We start from the raw sequence: 17,838 nt of genomic DNA on the forward strand, positions 1-17,838 counted from the left end.
TCCCTGAGTACAAAGCTAGGAGTGAGTGATCCATGAGCACAAAGGCAAGGATGATCCCTGACCACTGTTGGGTGAAAAATTAAAATTCTGAAATTCTGCAAAACCACATTGAAATAAAATTTGAGATTACTAATATCAGTAAATTTTGGAATTATTGAATAGTTTTATTAGTTTTATTTTGAAGCTAAATTTTACTTTTTTTTATAGTGAAAAAGGTGATGCAGCAGGAGATTCAGATGATGTGAGTATTAATCTTAATATAAATGTTTAAAATTTAAAGAAAATTAAAACATTTTACAAAAGTTTTTCTTCTAAGAGGAAATATATATTACACTTATTATTATGTTTGATTAAAATAATTAAGGAAATGGGCATATAGCTCAGTAGTAGAGCACTTACTTTCCTTGTAACTATGAGGTCCTGGTATCAATCCTAGAAATCTTCCAATTTTTAAATTAATTTTAATGAGTAATATTTGCTTCCAAGTGTCTATGTGTTTTCATACAAAATGGAGATATTTTGGGAGGATTACTTACTTGAATGTTCAAAATTCAGATATTTATTTTACTTTTGCCTGGTATACTATTATTTCTTTTGTATATGCACATTCCACAAGATTCTCTTTTAAGATTTCAATGGTCTTATATTTTATTTATTATACTAGCTGAAAGAGGATAAATTGATATAGAAGATACCCCTTCAGTAACAAGAATGTAAACTACAGTATCAAAAAAAGGAAGAGAGAGGAGAGAGAGAGAGAGAGAGAGAGAGAGAGAGAGAGAGAGAGAGAGAGAGAGAGAGAGAGAGAGAGAGAGAGAGAGGCAAATTCTCTTTCCTATATACAGATAGGGGATGGAAGGGAAATGGTGGATATCAGTGGAGGGAAGGGTGCACTGGTAAGGATGATGTACATTGTATTACTGAACAATTTTGTAACCATAGTGCTTAAAGTGATTAAAAATAAATAGAGGCATTGCCTGTTTTAACGTTAAACGAATAAATATAAGATCAAACTTTGCAAGTTCATTTTGTGACATTATGTTAAAAGAACCATTATACTTTGTATTGCATGACTGTATATTGTATAATAGGAAGTTTATAACATTCTGTCCTTGAACAGGACCTCTCAAAAGAGAAAGTTCTCTCTGCTGTAGTCGAGAAAGATGGCTATATAACCTGGATGAGACTGTGTTATGTCTTATAGGAGAATGAGAAGTTAATTAGGTCAAAAAAGAATGTGTTGAATGGTAGGTGTTTTTGAACTCAGAGAACAGTATATCTTGAAGCATGGTAACAAGATGAGATTATATCCTAGTTAGGAAAATATAAAGTTTGCAAAGAAGCCTGCCACTGGGCTAAAAGTAGAGTAATCTCTTGTTCAAAGCCTATGAAGCAGGAGAGTTTTACTGGATTCCAGGAGCTGAGAACAGATCATTGTAACCAGAATGAAGTACAGTGGGAAAGTGAGATAAATTCGGGGAGGCAAGAAGAAGCCAGATATTACAGAGCTTCACAGGAAAGGTGAGGAATTTGAATTTCACCGAACAAATGATGAGAAACAATTGAAGGATATTAGTTAAAACTAATAAAAATAAATAGTAAAGATCAGTACTGTGGTCAACTTTGCATTTTAGCAAGATCATTGCTAGTAATATTATAGAAAGTAAGATAGAAAAAACATTGGAGTCAAGGAGATCTCTCAGGAAAACCATTGATGGAAAAGAAAGTATTAGAAAGAGATCTAAGAGTTGAGTGACTTATTTGAATGAATTAGGGAGTAAAATTAAAAATAGTGTGGTTAGTTTTGAACATTTTGAGATTCAGATTACTTAGAGACATGTGTAACAATACTTTGGATAGAAAATATAGGATCGTGGGCCTATATTCACATTCTTCCTGTGGGTGAGCTAATCTTAGAACAGTGCATACTTTCAAACTTATTTTGTGTCCCAGATCCTTTATGATAGTGAAAAACATAGATTTTTAAAATTCTGTTTGACTTTTTTGCCACACAGGTCATGCTCAGGGTTATTCCTGCTGGTATTTAGGGTACCGTATGGTGTTGGTAATTGAACCCAAGTATCCTTCATTTAAAACAATTTGTTGAGCTGTCTCTCTTACCTTAAAGTCTAAGCTTAAGGAAGTGATTTTCAATGCTTACTATTAAAGGATTTCTTAAATATCTTACTGAAAACATTCACAATATTTTTCATAAATATTTAGTTCAGTAAGACTGAATTGAAATCTAGGGTTTTACATTTTTAACAAATAACCTTTAACATATGATCTGTGGACTTTGAGGAGTGCTTGCTTTTGGGATCTATAAGCCTTAGTTATGAACTCTTCAACAAAACTCATCCAATGAAAGGATGACAGAACAAAAGATTAACCTGGGCTAGCTTTTTCCCTTTTTCATTTGTCTCTTCCGTTTTTCCTTTCTTCCTTTAGTCTTGTCTTTATTAATGTTGACAGTTATTGTGGAAATTAAATAGGTCATAAGTAATCCTTTTGGAGTGTCTTATCTAATTGTAGATGAGATAATAAATATATAAATAAAATATGTATTCTATAAAATGGGTGATAAAGCTATGGAGGGCAGGAAAGGGAAATAGGAATAGAGTTAGTGAAAGTGAGTGAGTGATTCTGTCATTTTAATTGGGTGATGTTTCACCAAGACTTGCATTACCAAAACTATGGCCATGGGCCACATATTGTATTTGTTTCTGTTTTGTTTCTTCATTTCAAAATAAGACAATGCAGTATGCATAGGAATTTGTTCATAGTTTTTGGATTTACTATAGTTCGGCCCTCCAATGGTCTGAGGGACAGTAAACTGGCCCCATCTTTTAAAAAGTTTGAGGACCACCGAAAGAGGGTAGCATTTGAACAAAGATCTGTTGGCAATAAAAGAATAAACAGTGAAAATATTTGAAATAAGAATGTTTCAGATTGGCAAGAGTAGCAACTCCAAAGTTGGCTATGTTTACTGACCTGGAGTTGTAAGAGATTAGTTAAGAGATCTATAAATTATGTAGGGCTTTGAGTAAGTTGGGAATCCATTAGAGGGTTAATTGCTAAGACTTGGATTATGGAAGAGGATTGACTACTTTTATTTAAAATATAGGAATAAATGTTAGCTTTTTTACCTTTTGTTCTTGACAAAAACCCTAGCTGAAGTCAATAAACTGGGCCATCTGCCTCCAGAAGCCTATTCTCACTGGGAAATAACAGAAACATAATTAGACACAATATTCTGGGTGACAGAGATCCATGTATGTTGCACAGGAGTAAAAACTGAGCAAACAGTCTTTATTCTGGTGACCCTAAATTATAGTTGATCTAAACCAGACTCCAGAGGTCTTCCTATTTGGAGCAGATTCTTCAAATTGTTTTCAATTCAAAACCAGACCAAACCAAGACCAAAGTAAGCCTTAGAATGCTGTGAGAATCTGAGTTGACTCTGGAAGGGAAAAAGAAAATAGGATGTCTGAGAAACACTTTATTTCAATTCTTACAGAATGGAGAATATGAAAGTGGAGAGCAGGAGGAAAGCATTGATGATGATGACAAGAACCTGATGAGAGAAAGAATTGCAAAGAAGTTAAAAAAGGATCCGAGTACAGACGTTAAATCAACTGAAGGTGGAGTAGAGAGAAAGTCCGTTAGTCGAAGGTGAGTTAATTATTCTGCTTCTAGGTATTTGTACTTTATTCTTTTCTTCTTCACTCCCTTCCTCCACCCCTCTCTCTGCAAAGGAGGCCCCGTTCGCGCTTGGTCCAATCCATGAAAAAAATTTAAAAAGATCTACTTCAGGGGACCGGAGAGATAGCATGGAGGTAAGGCGTTTGCCTTTCATGCAGGAGGTTATCGGTTCGAATCCCGGAGCCCCATATGGTCCCCTGTGCCTGCCAGCAGCAATTTCTGAGCCTGGAGCCAGGAATAACCCCTGAGCACTGCCGGGTGTGACCTAAAAACCACACACACACAAAAAAAAAAAAAAAAAAAAAAAGATCTACTTCAATAGTTCAAGTTACTTTTTCTTTCCTTTTCTTCTTTTCCTCTCCTTCCCTTCATTCCTCTCTCTTTTCTCTCCTCTTTTCTCCTTTACCTCCTCCCATCTACTTATTTTTCCTTCCTTCTTCCCTCCTCACCTTCTCTCCCACCCTCCCAAGGTTCAGGCCAACATATGAGGTGCTCTTTATTAAATTCAGGTCAGCTGCATACTGGCAAGTACCTTACCCACTATACTATTGCTTGGGTCCTGGCTTTCCTCTTACTTTGTTTTTCTTTCTTTTCTTCCTTTGTCCTTTTTTTGGTTTTGTTTTTGGGCCACAACCTACAGCACCCAGGTTACTGCTGGCTCTTTGCTCAGAAATCACTCCTGGCAGGCTTGGGGAACCATATGGAATGTCAGGGATTAAACCCGGGTCCTTCCTGAATCTTCCACATGCAAGGCAAACGCCTTACTGTGGTGCTATCACTCTATTTCCCTTTGTCCATTCTTCTTTCTTTCTCTTTATTCTTATTCTCTCCATTCCTTACTTCTTTTCTTACCTTTTCTTCCTTCCTCAGGGCTTGAAATTAGGGTCTTCTTTATGCAAGTATTTTCTCTACCCCTTTGCTGTGTCTCTAATTTCAGAGTTTTTGTTTTCTTTTGTTTTATACTTTATTTTAAATTAAGATCTAGAGATTGAATATATTCAAATCATTTTAAATGTTATTTTATAAGCTATGTATACTATTTGCATAATATACTTTGAAATATATTCAGAAGCAATTCTGAACTAAAATTGGAAAGTTTGTGTTTGTTTAACATTAGTGAGAGCAGTGGAGTAACTGCTGAAAACTAATAAATGTTCTCAGATTTAGGCACATAAAATTTGTCAAAACTGACATGTGTGGCCTGAATATTTTTTATTATCTTTTCAATATTATCTTTCAAACATTATATAGCCCTCCTAATCTTAGTGGTAGTATACAAAAAGAAATTTTAGCAAATATCTAATATTAGTGATATGTTGATTTTTGTAACTCAACATTTTATTGTGTTAAATTTAGCTTAGTTGAAACTACTTTGTAACTCTCTTACTACAACTTGAAATATACATTTTAAATAGTATGTTTTAAAAATAATTGTTTTCTTTGAATTGTCTCTATTTTTAGATAAGATATTTTCTTTTATGTTTCACAAACTCATATTGAAAATCTAAAAATGAAAGTATTTTCATATTTTCATTGCCTAGCTCCCTCAATTATGTTTTGTGTAGCTAGAAAATTGGTTCTCAGATATTTTTACTAATGCTGTAATTATTTTCTTTTAGAATGGCACATTTAGTGCCTTCTTTGCCCTATAATATTTACTTGTTTCTCAAATAATCACAGTAGAATACTTTAATATAATTAATTGGGCCACATTAATTTGAACTTTTAGTAATCTAAATGACTATACACATGTAGAGTTAATAAGTCTCATCAGTTGTATAAATTTTAGTTAAATCATAACTAAGAAACTTTTCTCTTTCTAAGACATGCATTTTCTGATTTGTAAGAACTGTAAATTCTTATGTCTAAAGGCATCTAATAACAAGTAAAACACTTTGAAATTTTAGAACCAAATAGTTACTTGTTAAAGTACTTCTCAAGTTCTCAACTCTGTTTTGTTTTATATAATTTTACACTTAAAAGTACATGCCTTGGTGGCCGGAGAGATAGCACAGTGATAGGGCTTTTGCCTTGCAGGCAGCAATCCAGGACGAACCTTGGTTCAATCCCAGGCATCTCATATGGTCCCCAAGCCAGGAGTGATTTCTGAACTCATAGCCAGGAGTAGCCTCTGAGTGTTTACTGGTGTGCCCAGCCCTCCCCCCTTCCCCCAAAAGTGTGCATGCCTTGTAAATAGTATCTTATAATTTTGCAAAGTTGAATTTTATATAAGTACTAAATAATATATTTTAGCAAAATTTGGTTAAATGGTAAAATCATCAGGCATCTTTTAATAAAATTTCTTCCTTTCTCCTAAATTTTGTTTTTGGGCCACCTGCCATTGTTCAAGGCACAGTGTTGGATCTGCACTCACAGGTCACTCCTGGCAGTTCTATGGGGATAATATGTTATGCCAGGGATCAAATTGGGTCTATAGACCACATACAAGCAAGCAAGCAAGCATTTTACCCTCTGTACTATCTCTCTGGCCCCTACCCTAAGTTTTCTGTATTTACAACTTCTCTTCCTCCCTCATTCTTTGGCTCTTATTGCAAAGATAAATGAAAGAAAAATAAGCAGGCCCTGGGTAGAGATGAATTTCATAAGTTCAAAGGGAAAATATACATTCTCTTTCTTGTCTAAAAATTTGTACTACTATCCCATGACCATTGCTTTTAAATGTGGAAATTTAAAAAAGCATTAATGATTTTGATCAGTTATTCAATACTGTTTATTTGTCTCAAGTTAATATTATGGTTTAAAGGCCAGAAGAATGTCCAAGAGTTTAAAAAAAATTTAATGTGGTAAAAGGTAATTTTATTTAATGGAAATAAGTACTGCACATCTGAGTTAGAATGAATATTTATTTATTAGCTAGTTGGATGTCAATATAAAGACTATTAAATAATTTAGGCTTTTTTTGTGTGTGTGGTTTTTGGGTCACACCCAGCAGTGCTCAGGGGTTACTCCTGGCTCCATGCTCAGAAATTACTCCTGGCAGGCACCGGGGACCATATGGGATGCCAGGATTCGAACCGATGACCTTCTGCATGAAAGGCAAACGCCTTATCTCCATGCTATCTCTCCGGCCCCAATTTATGTTTTTTATACAAAAATTTCTTTTATCTAAATGTGCTTGAAATACACCATTATCTTTTAGTCATCTCTAATTTGTTTGAATAGTAGATTTATGAACTATATTTTGCTTACTAGTGCTTTAGACAAGAAGCCATTCAAAGTATAATTTTTTGGATCATTTGTGGCATTGTTTTTATTTGTAGAGATAATTTGGAATCTGTTAAAGCTATTTATCATCTTGAATGTTTAACAAGTAGCTTGTTGATTGCTTATATTTGGGAATGGTATTAAAATATAATTTTTAACAATTTCACACAGAATAGAATTTTTTTTCTATTTTTCTTAGCAATATTTCTAGTTCTATTGAAAATTCCTTTGGAATTCAAGAGAAAATCTAAAATTGTTCCTACTTTCTTTATTTTTCTCTCATTGTTCTCATTCTAACTTCTTCAGAATAATTCCTTGTTATTGCTTTTCTAAATATGTCAGTTTCATGCTTTTTCTTATTCATTCTCTCTTTTCTAAGCCATGCCTTGACTTAAGGGATGTACTGAATCACACAGCCATACTGTCCTTCAGTGTTTTCTTATTACTACTTCCCAGTGTATTTACTCCAAACATCAAATCCTTCTCTCACCATGTAACCTGTTTCCAATTTTGTGAAATACATTAATTCTTATTCTTTGTTTTTTACTTTTTACTTTTTAAGACTAATTCTTACTCAATTCCCCAGTTTTCATTTATTTTTAGGTACATGTCATTAGTTTCCCTTCATCTCTCAATTAATATTATTCTTTTTTAATATTATTTTTATAAGGTCATTAGATTGACAAATTTAATACTACTTTGAAACCTTTTTATTTGTTTGGGGCCATATTTAGCAGTGCTCAGGGGACTGTCTGGTGCTAGAGATCGAACCTGGGTCCTCCATGTGGAAGTAGGCTCCCTAACACTCCCTTTCTGGCCCACGATTTTGTTTTTCTTGCTATTTCTGTTGGCTTTGGGCACTTAAAAATCCCCCCCTCCCTTTGAAAACTTTCACAAGACAGTCCTACTTACCTAAATTGTGATCTGAAGACCAATAACATTAGTATCACTGGGGAACTTTTTTAAGAGATGCTGTTTCAGGCCCTTCCCCACAGTTTCTGAATTAATATTTTAATATGATAACCAAGTAATTTTATTTGAGAATCAATCCTCTAGAATTTCACTGGTACTAGGTAAGTTCAATTTATGGCATTTTAACCTCTTGTTGGCAGCTTGGTAGATAAAATTCTTTGATTTCCTAAAGCATAGCTTGTAAAATGTTCACACTTCTCTGATAGTATGACATTAGGTTATACTTCTTTTTCTTCTTTGTGTAAACTTTTACAAGTAATTTCTGTTTTGGGGAGAGCACATCCTGTTTGGCTAGAGGCTTCTCCAGCATGGTGCTTTGGGGTTTGCCCCTATCTGTATTTTTGGAACCATGATGTGCTTAGAAACAATCTAGCCCTCACCCTGCATTCTGAGCCATCCTTCCTGGGCCTAAAATAACTTCCTTTTACATTTATTTAATTTTATTTTATTGAAACCATTGTGATATACAAAGTCCTTCATAGTTGAATTTCAGATATACAGTGAATCAGGGTCTTTCCCACCATCAGTGTTGACCTCTCCCCACCAATGATCTCAGAGTTCATCCTATACCACCACTCTTTACCCCATGACTTGTCAGTATAACAGGCCCATTTAAGTTTAAATTGATAAAGTTTAGGTATCTTGATATTATTGTTGTTTACTTTGTCTTGAATATTTAGTTATGCCCTTTTTTAATCTTCACCAATGCACCTGTGAACACTTGGCCCCTGGCCCTCATTCTTTCTTAATTTTATAGAAAAATGCAGAAATTGGGGCCAGAGAGATAGCATGGAGGTAAGGTGTTTGCCTTGCATGCAGAAGGTTGGTGGTTCGAATCCCAGCATCACATATGATCCCGTGAGCCAGCCAGGAATGATTTCTGAGCATAGAGCCAGGAGTAATCCCTAAGTGCTGCTGGGTATGACCCAAAAGCCAAAAGCCAAAAAAAAAAAAAAAAAAAAAAAAGAAAGAAAGAAAGAAAGAGAGAAAGGAAAAGAAAGAAATATGAGGTAAAACAAAGATATCCATGTCCCAAGGTACTATGAAAAAAGTGGGTGGGGGAGTGGGAGCCCTATTTAAAGACACACACACACACACACACACACACACACACACACACACAAAAGAACCACAACAACAACATAAGGGTGTTTGTGGCAATGACAGTTTTTTTTTAATTTTTAAATTTTTTATTTTTAATTATGAGACCAAAGATGCAAAAAAAGAGGACAAGGTAAAGTTATAGTGGAAGTATAATCACCCATACACAGAATTCTCAGAAGAAGTCCCCTTGCTGATATCTTAACTTTGGACTTTCAGCCAAAGAACATTAAGATAAATAAACAGAACCCATGTACAATTACTTTGTACCTCAAGTCCCCAGATTGTAATACATTATATTTCTTAGCAGCACACAAAGCAATCTAAAACATAAAACTTATGTAACTCCTTAAACATTAAAGGCATAGTATTTTTTTACATTTCCATACACATGCATATTAGTTTAAGTTAACCTAAAAAGTTTTAAGTGTTGTTTTTTTTTAAGGATTAGAGTCAAAGAAGCACAGTAAAAATGGTGTTAGAGTGGCAATTATTGTTTGCATAGGCCCACCAAAATATGAGGGACATAGAAAGGAAAAACCTTGGCCTAAATGCAAGGAGACCCTACCCCTGAAGTTTCCTGGCATGAGACCAACTCTAGGCTCCAGGCAAGCTAGTTTGTCCAATCCAAGACATTGTCTGTAGTGCCAGCGCACTTTTATTTTTCACACAATCTCTGTTGTTGGTATCATGTTTCTCTATTAAAGATCCTGGAATCTGCATATCCTACATTGAAGTCAGGATGTGGAGTGTCCTCTAGTTTCACCTCACAATTAAAGGGCAATGCAGAGAGCACTGTCATGTAAGCAGGTCATTGTTGTTGTTAAGTCTTCTAAATGTTAGGGGAAGTCCTCTTTTGAGCAAGTCGAAGTCAGAGCAGTGGTAGGTTCTTGTCTTGTAGAGGATTGCTTCCAGGTGATGTTATAGACAAACTTGGATGTTTCGTGGATGGCTTCCCTGGTTCAGGGGTGAATGGAGAATGCCCATTCTTCTAAGGCAGGTAATGGCAGTTTTTTGTTTGTTTCTTTGCATAGGCACAGCAAAATTTGGGAAAAATAAAAGGATAAACCTTTGGCATAAAAAGAGGGAAACGTCCCCGTGAAACATCTTCTCATAGACCAACCACAGGTTCTGGGCATACTAAGTTGTCTAAACCCAAAGTTTTTCTTCATGGTCCTAGGTTCTTCTCAATCACAGTTGTCAAATCAGGTTTCTGTAATTAGAAATCTTGGTTTTTGCACAGATCCTATGTCAAAGTACAAGGTATAACAGAGCATCTTCTAGGTTCATATCACCATTTGCATTGTATGATGTACGGAAATCTACCCTGAAAATAAGTTGTTGCTGTTTCTCCGTCATCAGGCCTCATATGAACTCATTCTTGTGCAAGTCAGTGCCAGGGCAACATTAGGGCCTTCTTGGTAGAAGTTTGATTTCTGGTTCTGGTTCAGAAAACTGTGCCGATTCCAAAGATGGGATTCAAGGTTCAGGGATGAAAGGCTGATTGATGTCTGATCAACTAAAGCCTAAGTCAAGTCACTATGACAAATCTTCAGTGTAAAAGGCCCTCCTGCAATATAAAAATTTTGAGTACCTATCCCTATTAGATAAGAACTTCTTTCTTTACGTAAGATTTCCCCCATTTTAGTGTGTCTATGCAAAAAGGAACCCTGCCACATGATAATATTGTGCATATGGGGGTAAAAATAACAAGCTAAACATCTCTATAATTTGATTCTAAAATGAACTCAGAACCCAAGAGAAACTTATCTACTAGAATATCCTACTAAACACTTGCAAAAAAGGGATGGGGAAAACTAGATCTACATGAGGAAATATGCAATAAGAATTATACCTATTAAGGAAATACATTTAAAGAAATATATGAAGGAAATATACATATCTCCTGTAAGTCTTTAGAAATAATCTGGGGTGGGGGTGGGACAAAATTTAGAGCACATCTTCAGCCTGCAATAATAACTTTCTTTTTATTTATTTATTTTATAATATTTTTATTTAAACACCTTGGTTACAAACATGATTGTGATTGGGTTTCAGTCATATAAGATGACACCCCCATCACCAGTGGAACATTCCCACCACCAATGTCCCAAATAACTTTCTTAAAGGCAAAGCTTGTACTTAAGCTGATACCTCTTTGATCAAAATTTACAGCTAGTCAGTTAAAAATAATGAATGAGTTAAAAATAGTGAATGACTCCATTGTTGACAAAGTTTTCTCCTCTAAATCTTGTATTCACCACAGGAGATTTATTGCTTTGCTTATCTTGTACCCCTATCCTCAAGGTACTTAAATTAAGCTCCTTTAGAGATTTATTTATCTTTTTAGCCTTTGGAAATAGTTTAATTAGCATATGGTCATTAAAGCTTATGTAGTGAGTGAATGTATACATGAGTGAATATATTCATGATTTGTGAGAGGAATGGCTTATTAATCCTAATTGCACCTAAGTTCGTAGGGAAATTCTTAAGAAAAATTTCTGCTGTCCTTCTAGTCACACTTCTACAGATTCTGATTCATGTGGTCTGAAGTGAACCTTGGGCATTGTCACCTTCTGTACTTCATAATTTTTAATTGAAGTATAATATATGATACATCATTATTAATCTTAATATAATTGATTAATCTGTATAAAGTTGTAGTTTTATAATATTAATAGATTAATTTATCCGCATATATCTGTGATCTATATTATAGAAGATTTATTTATAAAGTTTATATATTTATAAAGTTTGCTGGATTTTACATACTCAAACACTCACATACTTATCAGCAGATTAAATTATTAAAATTTGCCATTACTTAAAATTATCCCTTTTCCTCATTCCCTTCTTATCCTATAAAGGCAACTTCTTTTCTAACTTTTAAATGTATTTGTTTATAAGTTTAGGTAAATGATTTATTTGTTTGTTTGGGGGTCACATATGATGGTGTGATGGTGATCAAAGGTATCTTTTTGACTCTGTGCTCAGAAATCAGTCCTGGCAGGCTTGGGGAAACATTTTGGATGCTAGGGATTGAACCAGAGTTGGTGCATGCAAGGCAAACACTCTCTGACTGTGCTATCACTCCGGCATCTAGGATAATATTTATTAGGTGTTTCAAATATAACTGTAACATTGTTGAGGTACATTTTTGAATATTTTTGAGCTATAGTATAAGAGTTGATAAAGATAATTTAGAAAATCACATTTTTGCATTTAGTAGGAATGACATCAGGTGAATTTAATTTTAATTTTTGAAAATGTTAAAAAGAGGAAATCAATTTTATTAGAATGTAATATGACATCTAAGTATTGCTAAGGTTTTTAAAAGATGTTTTACTGGAAAAGATTTTAATCAGTGTCTTTGAACACTTTCTTTACAGTAATATCACCTGAGAACAGAACCTACCTTGGATTTTTGGTATGAAAATAGAAGTTTTAAAAGCAACTCTAGCTTATTCCTATGTTAATTTAAAGTTAATTGAAAGTTTGGGGGTAGTTGTAATTTTCGTTAGAGGACATTTTATAGCTTATTGCACTGAATTCTTTTGCCTGTAGGTGGAGCTCAGCTGCTGCAAAATAGTATATCAATGGAGTAGTATGTTTTACTCATTTTTTAGCATCTGTGTAATGATTTATAATAAATGACCAAACACTAATATCAGATGTAACAAGGAGATAAGATAGTCAAAAATAAATCATTTGGTGCTGGAAAGATAGTACAAGGGGTAACCCTAGAATTACAGTATGGTTCCTTTAATCCCCCAAATAGGGCCTTTGTGCACAGAGTCCCTCAGCATAGCTGGGTGCTCCCCATCCCTGTCCCAAAGAAGTTATTGTGGTGCTTACAATTATTATGGGAATCTTTCATTTTGTAGTTTTTACTATCAGTAATTTATTGTGATTATTTTGTAAATTACTTCTACAGATTTTATAAAATTGAAATACAAATTTAAAAAAATCTACCTTTGATAGAAAGCTTACATGTATTCTGAAGGCTACCATAATTAATGGTTTCATACTAATAATTTACAATAATAGCATTAATTTTGTTGTCTAAATCTCATCTAATTTGATCAGGTAGTTTCTGTTTACCTATGTTATATAGTTAATAATAACATTAATTGTTTTTCATAAAACAACTTTTATTGGGTTAATTTAAGTATATTTTTCCCCACTTATAGCTATGTTAGGCTGACAGAACATCAAGTATCTATCTTACTTTAATGATATAAACATTGAAGTTGAGTTTGAAGTTCTAATGATTTAGATTGAACTTTAACTTATTTTTTTGGGGGGGTCATATCCGCTGGTGCTCAGGGGCTACACAGAAATTGTTCCCAGCAGGTATGGGGGACCATGTGAGATGCTGGGATTCAAACCACCATCTATCCTGGATCGCTTTTCTGGATTGCTGCATGCCCTACCACTATACTCTCTCTCTGGCCCCAGAACTTTTAACTTTTGAAATGAGGGATAATATAGTGATAAATATCTATTGAATGTTACTCCAGAGACTTGAATGAAAACCCAAATAATCTATAGCTATTTTTAATCTCCCTTTGTTGGGCTAAAAATATTTCTCTGAGTTTATTTTTATTTTTGGACCACAGCCACAGCAGGTGGTGTGCAGGGGGTACTTCTGGCTCTGTATTCAGAAATTACTCTTGATGATGCTCAGGGGACCATATGGGATGCTGGGAATTAAACTCAGGTTGACCATATGCAAGGCAAGTACCCTATCTACTGTACTGTTTTTCCAGTGATCTTGTTTGAGATTTCTTATGGAACTTCAAGTAATTTTTCCTTAGTAATTGTAATCTTCTCAACACTTTATTTTTTAATTAGTTAATTAATTAAATTTTATTTTGTGGGGCCACATCTGGTGACACTCAGGGGTTACTCCTGGCTATGCGCTCAGAAATTGCTCCTGTCTTGGGGGACCATATGGGCTGGTGGGGGAACGAACTGCGGTTTGTCCTGGGTCAGCTGCATGCAAGTCAAGTGACCTAATGCTGTGCCACCGCTCCAGCCCCTCTTCTCAACACTATAAAATTTTCTGTCAGCCTTAGGGAATTTCTGAATCTCAATATGGTCATACTTATGTAGTAAAGTGTTGGCTCTAGTATATACATTTGATAAGCTTTAGCAAATTTAAAAAGTGCAGTATTTAAATTTATACATTTTAATGATAAAACTTTTGTTTTGGGGTCACAGCTATGCTCAGGGCTTTTGCTTGGGTTTGTGTTCAGGGGTCAATCCTGAAGGTGCTCAGGGGACCATACAAAATACCAGGGATTGAATCCCAGTCAGCTACATATCTCAGTCAAGTGCTTTACCTGGTATACTTTCTCAATGTTCCTGATACCATACATATTTAAATGATAGTACAAACTTTTAACATACTATTAGAGTATAAATTCACAGACATGTTAACAGCCTTTTAAATAATCACTCTAAAAAGAGCTTTTTAATTTTCAGAATATATATAAGCAAGCAGTGAGATTAACATTTCTGCTTTCTTTTACCTTATTTGTCCCCAAATGCACTCAATCATATAGTAAAAGAAGAAAAGCATATTATGCATACATTATAATTGATCATTGAAAAGAAAGAAAACCACAATTATTATTTATTTCATATTGAATAATAGTAGGCCAAATACTGTATTTTCAAGGAATATTGGGGTTCTTCAGCAGACATTAAGCATTTAATTTTAATGTTATTTTGATTTACTAAAACCTGACGTGTGTGTGTGTGTGTGTGTGTGTGTGTGTGTGTGTGTGTGTTTAGATCATAGCTGGAAGTAACCAGGGTTTATCCTGTTTCTGCACTCAGAAATTACTCTTGGCTAGCTTGGAGGACTATATGGGATGCTTAGGATCCAATGCCCTACCTGCTATGTTATCACTCTGGCCTCCAAAATTTGATATTTTTTAATATACTCTTTCCTAACCAGTTATTGTATAATTATATGTATATTTATATTCTATATTTGTATAACTATATACAAATATATAATTATATTGATATTTGTCACTATGTGCCATGTGCACAGGGCTTATCTTTGAAATTAAAAATTAAAGTAAAGGGGCTGGAGTGGTGGTGCAGGGTGTAAGGCATCTGCCTTGTGTGCACTATCCTAGGACAGACCACTGTTTGATCCCCTAACCTCCCATATGGTCCCCCAAGCCAGGAGCGATTTCTGAGGATATAGCCAGGAGTTACCCCTGAGCGTCACCGGGTGTGGCCCATAAACAAAAAAGAAAAAGAAAAAGAAAGTAAAATGAAATGAGTTTTGTTTGTCACATTCACAGTATAGTATGAGTAAGTATTATAAACAGTTAATTATAATTTAATAGGGTGAGTGCCAGTAGACAATAAAATACCAGATTTAAAAAATGAATAGCATATAAAATTTCTATTTTTATTGTATTTTTTGTTTCTCTTTAAAATACCACAAAGAGTGGTAAGTGCAGTTAGAAAATTAACTACACTAACAACTATCATGACAGTAGTAGTGAGTGAGAGAAGTAGAATGCCTGTCTCGAATACAGGCAGTGGGTGGAGGAGGAGGGGGATGGTGGCATTGATGGTGGGTATGTTGCACTGTTTTTCTTTTAGTACCAATAATTTTTTTTAAGAGTACCAAGAATTTTACCAAATAAGTTTCTACAATTTAAACAGCACAGCAAAACTGCAGTCTGAAATTTATATTACTATATTAATTTTCACAAATTAAAAAGTACTGAAGAGTTTAAGTGATTCGTGCTAGGAAGTAACAAAGCTTGTGTTTGAAATATCCAACTTAGAGAAGGGTTGATCAGGGCCAGGATGTGTGTATGCAACTAGTGTGTACATCACATAGAATGTTTCTAGTGAAGATGTAGCATCGTTTTAGGACTATTTGACATTTTTTTGAGGTGGATTTGAGGAATGATACAAAGACAGTTAAGATCATTACATTAATTTAAGGAAGAGATAATATTGGTCTAACTAACTAATGTCTTGCCTGTGGAAATGGATTTGAGATAGAATACAGAGGAGGCATTGGGTGTAGGAGACCTGAAAGAAAAGTTGTTTTCTAGATGATTCCTAGGTTTTCTATTGAGATGACTAGGAACCTTGGGTGCTCCTACTGTTCCTTCTCAAACATTTTCATCCTAACTTTTCTACTAGGACAATTTTTTAATATGATTTTTATTTTAATTATAGTGGCTTACATATCGTTCACAGTAATATTCCAGGTACATATTTACATTGAATCAGGGGAATTCCCACCCAATTGTCCTCCCACATCTGCTCCCATTCTGCCTCTCATATCCTCCACTCTCCCACCAGGGGCTGCTAGAATTCGTGGTCCCTTCTGTGTCTAGTTTATTACTTAGTGGTCTTAGAACTGTTTGGTCTTGGTGCCTCCATTACTGCCCCCTCTAATTGGGAGGCAGGACTAGAAAGTTCAAGTTATGTGATTTTGTTTGAGGAAGAGAAAAGTAATATAATGGGGTAAAAATCGACTACGCCGACTATGAGCAGAGTCATTCTAGAGGCTATTGTCCTTGGTTTGAGAGACGAAGGGGAAAAGAAGAAGGTGCAACACCACAACAGTTTAAAAAGAGGAATCAAATAAGATATCCAGTGAGCACTGCAGCAATAAAAATATGCACCACATAGTTGCCATGTCTTGAGATAGGAAATATGACAAGGAGCAAAGAGGAAGAAGAGAAAAGAAGAAAGAAAAAGCAAATATATAAATAAAAAAATGGACAACTACTTCAATATCTACCCCAAAACAAAGAAATCGACAAAAACTAGATAAAAAAATAATAAAAAAAAGAAGGATTATTTAGTGTTTTTTGTCTCTCCCCACCCCCACCCCCCTGCATAGGCACAGTAAATATTGGGGTCATCCAAAACGGGAATCCCCTTGGCCTAAGAGATACAGGGTTTCTCTACCTTTGGAATATATTGTCATGGGATTATCTATAGACTCCTTTCACGTTCATCTACTCTCCCCTTGGTGTTTTTATGCTGTATGGAAGACTTCTGCTCCGATCTGGATGATAAAAACAGACCTCTAAATCTAGAGGTCTCAGTCTGTGCACAGGTCAAGGAGTGGAACTTATGATGAAGACTTTCTTTGTGATTTTAGAAGTTCTGTTTCCTCGATGTCATTTTAATATGTCTTCTGTGGTTAGTGGTCTTGGTCCTTGTGCTGAAACTCGGATGGAGCCTGGGATATCGTCTTTCGTTATGTTTCCAGAAGACCCGTTCAGTTGCAATTGCCTCAGTCAGGACTCTGGACTTAGAGGTCATGATTGTTGTGCAGGACGTAGACCAAACACTAGACTAGGGCTTTCTTGTTGGTCCCAGAATACATACTGCCCGGTCATGGTTCTATCAGCTGGTCATCTGTAGATCAAGTTCTTGGCTTTTGTACGGCCCATAGTGTGGTAAGTCTTCTGATTTTTTTTTTTATCACTGGTTGGTAAGGTAGGATAACCTGTTCTTATGTTCATTTGTTCCCAATTTCCTCGTTGTCAGGATATCATATTAGAACTGGCACATGTTGGAGTTCGAGTAGTATTCAGGATGTCCCAGATGGGCTTTGGTTCCTGTAGCTGTTGTGAAGAACTGTGTCAATTCTATGTCTGGGGTTCAGGATTCGAGTCTGGACGGTCGGTGTCTAATCTTCTGGAGTCTAAGATGGATCCACATGACATATTTTCAAGGTGGGGATTCCCCTGTATTGCAAATAAGTATGAGTTCTTATCCCTAGTAGATAAGAGCTTGTTTTTATACGTGAGATTTCCCCTTTTTTAGTGTGCTTTT

The 17,838-nt window shown here is 35.1% G+C and overlaps 1 protein-coding gene across 1 annotated transcript in view; it reads left to right on the top strand.

Annotated features, from left to right (window-relative positions):
• The window catches only part of CWC27 (CWC27 spliceosome associated cyclophilin), a 253,087-nt gene that overhangs the window by 44,035 nt on the left and 191,214 nt on the right, over positions 1-17,838 (top strand). Inside the window, 2 exon segments of the mRNA XM_049769065.1 lie at positions 208-241; positions 3,518-3,672. Of these exon segments, the coding sequence (XP_049625022.1) occupies positions 208-241; positions 3,518-3,672 (189 nt within the window).

The sequence above is a fragment of the Suncus etruscus genome, chromosome 2 (genome assembly GCF_024139225.1).
Source record: "Suncus etruscus isolate mSunEtr1 chromosome 2, mSunEtr1.pri.cur, whole genome shotgun sequence".
In the NCBI taxonomy this organism is placed as follows: domain Eukaryota; kingdom Metazoa; phylum Chordata; class Mammalia; order Eulipotyphla; family Soricidae; genus Suncus; species Suncus etruscus.